The sequence below is a fragment of the Staurois parvus genome, unplaced genomic scaffold (genome assembly GCF_062004578.1).
Source record: "Staurois parvus isolate SC_StPar_1 unplaced genomic scaffold, SC_StPar_1.0 ptg000017l, whole genome shotgun sequence".
Lineage (NCBI taxonomy): Eukaryota > Metazoa > Chordata > Amphibia > Anura > Ranidae > Staurois > Staurois parvus.
Window position 1 is genome coordinate 9,902,747 of NW_028317813.1, and position 7,349 is coordinate 9,910,095.

At 41.5% G+C, this 7,349-nt stretch overlaps 1 protein-coding gene across 1 annotated transcript; it reads right to left on the reverse strand.

Annotated features, from left to right (window-relative positions):
- Nucleotides 1-248: 248 nt before the first annotated feature.
- Nucleotides 249-5,457, reverse strand: LOC149473294 (tubulin alpha-1A chain). Its single transcript, XM_089679566.1, has 4 exons — nucleotides 5,299-5,457; nucleotides 3,383-3,605; nucleotides 1,764-1,912; nucleotides 249-1,447 (listed from the first exon to the last, which is right to left on the reverse strand). Exons 1-4 carry the CDS (start codon nucleotides 5,299-5,301, stop codon nucleotides 467-469), a joined length of 1,356 nt encoding a protein of 451 aa, XP_089535692.1. The 5' UTR covers nucleotides 5,302-5,457; the 3' UTR covers nucleotides 249-466.
- Nucleotides 5,458-7,349: the final 1,892 nt, after the last annotated feature.

Consider the following 7,349-nt stretch of genomic DNA (forward strand, 5'->3'; position numbering starts at 1 on the left):
AGTTCTTTAACACACTTTGTAAAGCGACATAATCACTGTAACCATATTATCTTTCCAGTTTTCTTTGAAAGGTCGGTTGTTAATCAGTCCACATTCTTGAAGTTAGTATGTGTTTAAAAACAGTCATGAAGAGTTAGATTTTTGTGCAACCCAAGATACACCACTCTATAGTGTCTCCACTATTACTTTTTTGTATGACAATATAACAAAATGTGATTAAAAAGACAAAAAAACAAATAACACATAAATACGTAAGACAGGGAATGTTTTATTGACAAACCCAAAACAGAAATGCACTGACTGGATCTGTCATAGAGTTTCAAGTGTTTTGGACCAGAACAGTTAAATGCAGCAAAAATACATTGGAAAAGAAAGTTGCTACACACAAACCAACTGGCTGAGCAAAGAAATGTGTGTTTCTCAGATGTTTTGTTGTTCCCTGTAAAAAGCAGCACCGTTTTGACATTTAATATTCTTCTCCTTCCTCTTCGCCCTCTCCTTCCACAGAATCTACCCCAACTTCCTCATAATCTTTCTCCAGAGCAGCCATATCCTCACGGGCCTCAGAGAACTCTCCCTCCTCCATACCTTCACCCACATACCAGTGCACAAAAGCACGCTTAGCATACATAAGATCAAACTTATGATCCAGTCGAGCCCAGGCCTCTGCAATAGCAGTGGTGTTGCTTAGCATGCACACAGCACGCTGTACCTTGGCCAGATCACCACCTGGTACCACAGTTGGTGGTTGATAGTTAATACCAACCTTGAAACCAGTAGGACACCAATCCACAAACTGAATGGTACGCTTGGTCTTGATGGTGGCAATAGCTGCGTTAACATCTTTGGGCACCACATCACCACGGTACAACAGGCAGCAAGCCATGTATTTACCATGACGTGGGTCACATTTCACCATCTGGTTAGCTGGCTCAAAGCAAGCATTAGTGATCTCAGCAACAGAAAGCTGCTCATGGTAGGCTTTCTCAGCTGAGATAACTGGGGCGTAAGTGGCAAGAGGGAAGTGGATACGAGGGTAGGGCACCAAGTTGGTCTGGAACTCTGTCAGATCTACATTCAGGGCTCCATCAAATCGGAGAGAAGCTGTAATAGAGGATACAATCTGACCAATAAGCCTGTTAAGGTTAGTGTAGGTGGGGCGCTCAATATCTAGATTTCTACGGCAGATATCATAGATGGCCTCATTATCCACCATGAAAGCACAGTCAGAGTGCTCCAGGGTGGTGTGAGTGGTAAGGATGGAGTTGTAGGGCTCAACAACTGCTGTTGAAACCTGGGGAGCTGGATAGATAGAGAATTCCAGCTTGGACTTCTTCCCATAATCAACAGAGAGACGTTCCATTAGCAGAGAGGTGAAGCCAGATCCAGTACCGCCACCAAAGCTGTGGAAGACCAGGAAACCTTGAAGACCTGTGCATTGGTCAGCCTGTGGATAAATAAAAAGGTTATAAGAATACGTGTAATGTACAATTTTCCAAGGATCATTAAGAACCTTCAAGCCAGAAACAAACATGATGCCATGTAAGTAGACTAAAGAAAAGATAGAAAGAAAGACTTTCTGAGAGATAGATTAGGTCAACGTCAATTTCCTCAGCTGGTGTGGGTCAACATGATCATAACTTTAGGCTACACTGCATATTTAAAATACTCCCTAAACCCCCAGCAAAGTGTAAGCTGATGGAATCAGATGTACTTCATCAAGTATGCAGTCTTTGAATGGAAGTGCGTGATAAAATTCTTACCAGTTTGCGGATCCTGTCCAGCACCAGATCAATGATTTCCTTGCCAATTGTGTAGTGACCACGGGCATAGTTGTTGGCAGCATCCTCTTTACCAGTGATTAGCTGCTCTGGATGGAATAGCTGTCGGTATGTGCCTGTGCGTACCTCATCTGCAAGAAAGGAAAAGCTTTAAGTGAAAATGCAATAAACACCTACTGGAGACATTATTAGATAAGCTGTCACTTGTTATGTCAGCTACATTATAGCTCAAAAGCCATGCAAAATGTATCCAGTAGTCTGAGCAAGCCTAATACTAAGCATTAGCGAATGGCTTAAAGGGAATGCATTACTAAGAAAAGAGTGCTGGGACAGGTATTAGATCACTAATTTGATAATATATCTTTTACCTACTCTGTTTAATGGGCCCATTGACTTAAAACGTATGTTTTCATTTTTGGTAGGTGCCAGAAAACAAAACCACAAGATTGTTTTTAATATTTTTAGTGGGCTGTAGTGGTGAGATCACTACTCTTGAGTTCCTGTGTCCACTATGAAGGTGTCCCACTGTCCCTGGTGGATTTATGTCATATTGTGGAGACAACAGTAATTGATGGAATGCCCAAAGGTGAATATAAGAACCCCAAACTATTAGGTGAACACAAAATGAGTTTGTGATTATGGCAGGCAGATCTGTGTTGGAGTATCAAATACATATAACAATTTAGGGGCTGAATCAGTTCACAAAAGATCTCCCTATAACTAAAATATCACTCTTACTGACCCTTAACTGTTTCCATTTTAATGATAAATGAGCTCTGGTTGTGGACATTTTTAAAAATATACTTAAGGGCAGACAGCAGTGCTCAGAAGCCCCAGATGTGTGTGGTTTCCTGCCACAAAGCTAGTAATATAAAAGAAAAGAAGGCATAAAATGCTAATTAACCAGCAACTACATCATGATTTTATACAGCAAGATTCTAGATTATTTCAGTTTGCCATATACCTCTGTAATCTTATCAGAGATATACTCAAATAACGAGAAACTGTAGAAATTCTTCCTTTTATTACAATGTGCACTGTGTTTAGAGATACGCATACAGGGACAACACCTACATAATAATAGGGCTGATATAAATACAACAAGGAAAATGCAGGTTGTGCCCATAATAAAATGGCCATACTCTTTTTGTTTATGAAAGAAATTACTGTTTGTTCATAATGAATTGCTACTGTCAGCAGTTTCTTACCTGTACATTAGACATAATATTATTTCTATATATATTTAAATTCTAATTTAATTCATCATACACAGGGCAAGATCACAGTTTTGCAAAACATGGTGAATTTTTATATTTTCACATGCCAGATTTTTTATATTTTCACATGCCATTACTAAGCATTGATATGATAATATTGAATATTTAAAAATCCTCTAGTGTTCTAAGGGATGCTCTACAATGCTCCAAGTCTGGATAAACAATTGTTCAAAAAGGCAACAAATAAACTGACTGTAATATTGCACTGCAACATTATCAACTGGAAAACAATTGGACTTTTTCTTGTATATATATATATATATATATATATATATATATATATATCTCACTAAAACAATTTGATATTGCCTTTCATCCACTTACCAATGACAGTTGGCTCCAGATCCACAAAGACAGCCCTAGGAACATGTTTGCCAGCTCCAGTCTCGCTGAAGAAGGTGTTGAAGGAATCGTCCCCTCCTCCAATGGTCTTGTCACTGGGCATCTGCCCATCAGGCTGGATGCCATGTTCCAGGCAGTACAGCTCCCAGCAGGCATTACCAATCTGCACACCAGCCTGACCAACGTGGATAGAGATGCACTCACGCTGTAGAGGAAACAGAAACGGTTGTCACTGCTTAGTTTCAGTATTCTGTTTAATAGCTGTTTATATGATAATAAATACTTTGTTTATACCCCACTTCACTTTTACAATGGGAACATTTAGGCAAATGCCAGGAAAAGGAAATTAGTCATAGATTTGCTGATTTCCTTTTCTCCGCCCTCCCTTTTTTTATGACAATATCTAGAGAATATATTTAAAAATGTACTAGATATCCTTGTGCATTATGGTTTGTAATTGCATATATGGTTTTTTATATAAATATATATATATATATGTAATTTTTTTAACATATATGATTCATCAATCCAGCAGTATACCTGTTGTCACAAGGATATGGTCCTTCTACGGCGTCAGAGAAAACAATGAGAAATGGAGATAGCTGGTGCTGATGCCACACCCACTGCAGCATTAAGATCTTTGTGAATGGCTGTAGGTGGGCGTGTGTAGCCCCTGGCATTCCCATCCTCATTCACCTTACTACCAGCCCCAAACAACCCAGCTTATTATATACTATCCCTATAAGAAATGGCAAATCCTAACTAGATGTTTTTTTAATATAGTTTCAAACTAAGAACAGCGAACACTCCATGTCTTTCATCTTCCATAGACTGATCTCCTGCTCTTTTCACAATGTCCCCTGACCTCACACTAGCAGATGGGAGGGTAAGACAAGCAGACAAAACCTCCATTCACAAGCCATGCTCTGTGTCACATACCCATCATACAGCTATTACCCAGATGAGGAGGATTCTATGCCTGATCCGCCATTCAATGCTGGTACAGTGATAAACTCTTACAGGTGATCCATGACATTGTCATGATAACTGAACAAAGACAGGCTGTCATCAGCAGCCTGCACGTCCCTATGGCCAAGGGAGGGTTAATGGGAGAGGGCTGTAGCCAGGAAAATATGAGTGCTGCTGTACTGGATTGGAGCTCAGGGCTGGATGTGGTCTCAGAAGACAGGGCGTGGTATGGAGAGCTCCAGACATGCACTTACATAGACAAAAATGACATGAAACAGTCTAAGCAATGTCACCACACCTAGAGTACCCATCTAGGTGGAATGTACATGGGACAAGCTGCAGTGCATTTCATAGGGATGCATCACAAATCCAGTAACAGATCACAGATCCAAAAATAGATCACAAGTCAGACAACAGATCAGAGATCCAATAACTGATTACAAGTCATAACTGATCGCAGATCCTATAACAGATCCCAGATCCAATAATTGATTACAAGTCATATAACTGATCACAGATCATATAACAGATCACAGATCCAATAATTGATTACAAGTCATAACTGATCGCAGATCCTATAACAGATCCCAGATCCAATAATTGATTACAAGTCATATAACTGATCACAGATCATATAACAGATCACAGATCCAATAACTGATTACAAGTCATATAACAGATCCAATAATTGATTACAAGTCATATAACTGATCACAGATCATATAACAGATCACACATGATGAAAAATTCCCAACATCAGATGACAGAAGAGATACAATACAGAGGCCAGCCACAGCCCTGTATTGTTAGAAGGATGCAGCCATGTTAGAGCAGATGTAAAGTACAAAGCATCTTCTTTGTTCCCCATCACTCTCACCCCCCCCCCCAATCTAATCCCCCCTCCCCATCCCCCATGCTGTGGTCCTTACCATGTTTGCTGTGCTGCTGAGAAGAGGGTGAGAGGAAGGAGAAGAGAAGGATGGATGCCTTCTTACAGTGCGACTCTAAGGAGGTCGGTGTAAGAGAACCTGCAACACATGGTCCAACACTGCTCATTATATACAATCCCGTCGTTATGGAAACCAGGCTGGAGATTTTCTCATTGGAGCAGACAATTCCGACGGCCTCCAGGCGCCGGGAGATCGGGGCTGTGATTGGCTGGACGATGATAGGATGAGGTAATGATCCCCGCCCATTATTAGGAGTATGCATGCTATTAGTGGGACAAAGGGGGGCTGGGACATCTCCTGGCTTTCCATCATCCCATCCCGGAAAATGGTGTTCCTGGCATCACCATAAGAGACAGGCAAACAAAGAGCCAGACAGGGCATGGGGCATGAGTTTGTACATACAAGGGGTGATCATGTATGACATGACATAGGGAATGTGTCTGTACATACAAGAGGTCATCATGTATAACATGGCATGGGACATGTGTCTGTACATACAAGTGAGGTGATCATCTATAACATGGCATGGGGCATGTGTTTGTACATACAGGGGGTGATCATCTATGACATGGCATGCAACGTGTTTCTACATACAAGAGGCGATCATCTATAACATGGTATGGGACGTGTCTGTACATACAGAGGGTGGTCATCTATTGCATGGGACAGGTGTCTGTACATACAGGGGAGTGATCATGTATGACATTACATGGGACATGTGTCTGTACATACAGGGAGATAATTACCTATGACATGGGACAGGTGTCTGTACATACAGGGTGTGATCACCTATGTCATGGTATGGGACATGTGTCTGTGCATGCAGAGGGTGATCATCTATGACATGGGACATGTGTCTGTACATACAGAGGGTGGTCATCTATGACATTGGACATGTGTCTGTACATACAGGGGGATGATCATCTATGACATGGGACAAGTGTCTGTACTTACAGGGGAGTGATCATCTATGACATTACATGGGACATGTGTCTGTACATACAGGGGGATGATCATCTATGACATGGGACAAGTGTCTGTACTTACAGGGGAGTGATCATTATGAATTATGACATTACATGGGACATGTGTCTGTACATACAGGGGGATGATCATCAATGACATGGGACGTGTCTGTACATACAGGGGGGTAATCATCTATGACAGGACAAGGGACATGTGTCTACATACAGGGAGTGATCATCTATGACATGGAGTGGGATATGTGTCTGTACATACAGGGGGGTGATCATCTATAATGGGACATGTCTCTACACACAGGGGTGATCATCTATGACTTAGCATGGGACATGTGTCACTACACACAGGGGGTGATCATCTATGACCTAGCATGGGACATGTGTTTCTACATACTGGGGATGATCATCTATGACATGGCATGGGGCATGTGTTTCTACATACAAGAGGTGATCATCTATGACAGGGCATGGGACATGTGTCTGTACATACAGAGGGGTGATCATCTATAACATGACATGGGACATGTGTCTGTATGTACAGGGGGTGATCATCTATGATATGGGACGTGTCTGTACATACAGGGAATGATCATCTATGACATGGGAGGTGGTGATCATCTATGTCATGAGATGGGACATGAGTTTGTAACTAAAGGGGGGTGATCATCTATGACATGGCATGAGGCATGCATCTATACATACAGGGGGTTATTATTATTATTATTATACAGTATTTATAAAGCGCCAATAGTTCACTCAGCGCTGTACGTTATCATCTATGACATTACATGGGGCATGTGTCTGTACATACAGGGGGGTTATCATCTATGACAGGGCATGGAATATGAGTCTGTACTTCCATGAGGTGATTATCATTGATATGCCGGAGCCGCTGCCACTGCCAAACACAATTAATGCAGTTCAATGGGGCTGTTCTGCAGTAGTGCAGCATTTACAGGGCCTTTTAACATATGCAATAGTGACTGCCGCTCCTTTGTACAGCAATCTACGTTCAGATCACTTTTCAGAGGTGTTTGACAGATAGTGAGA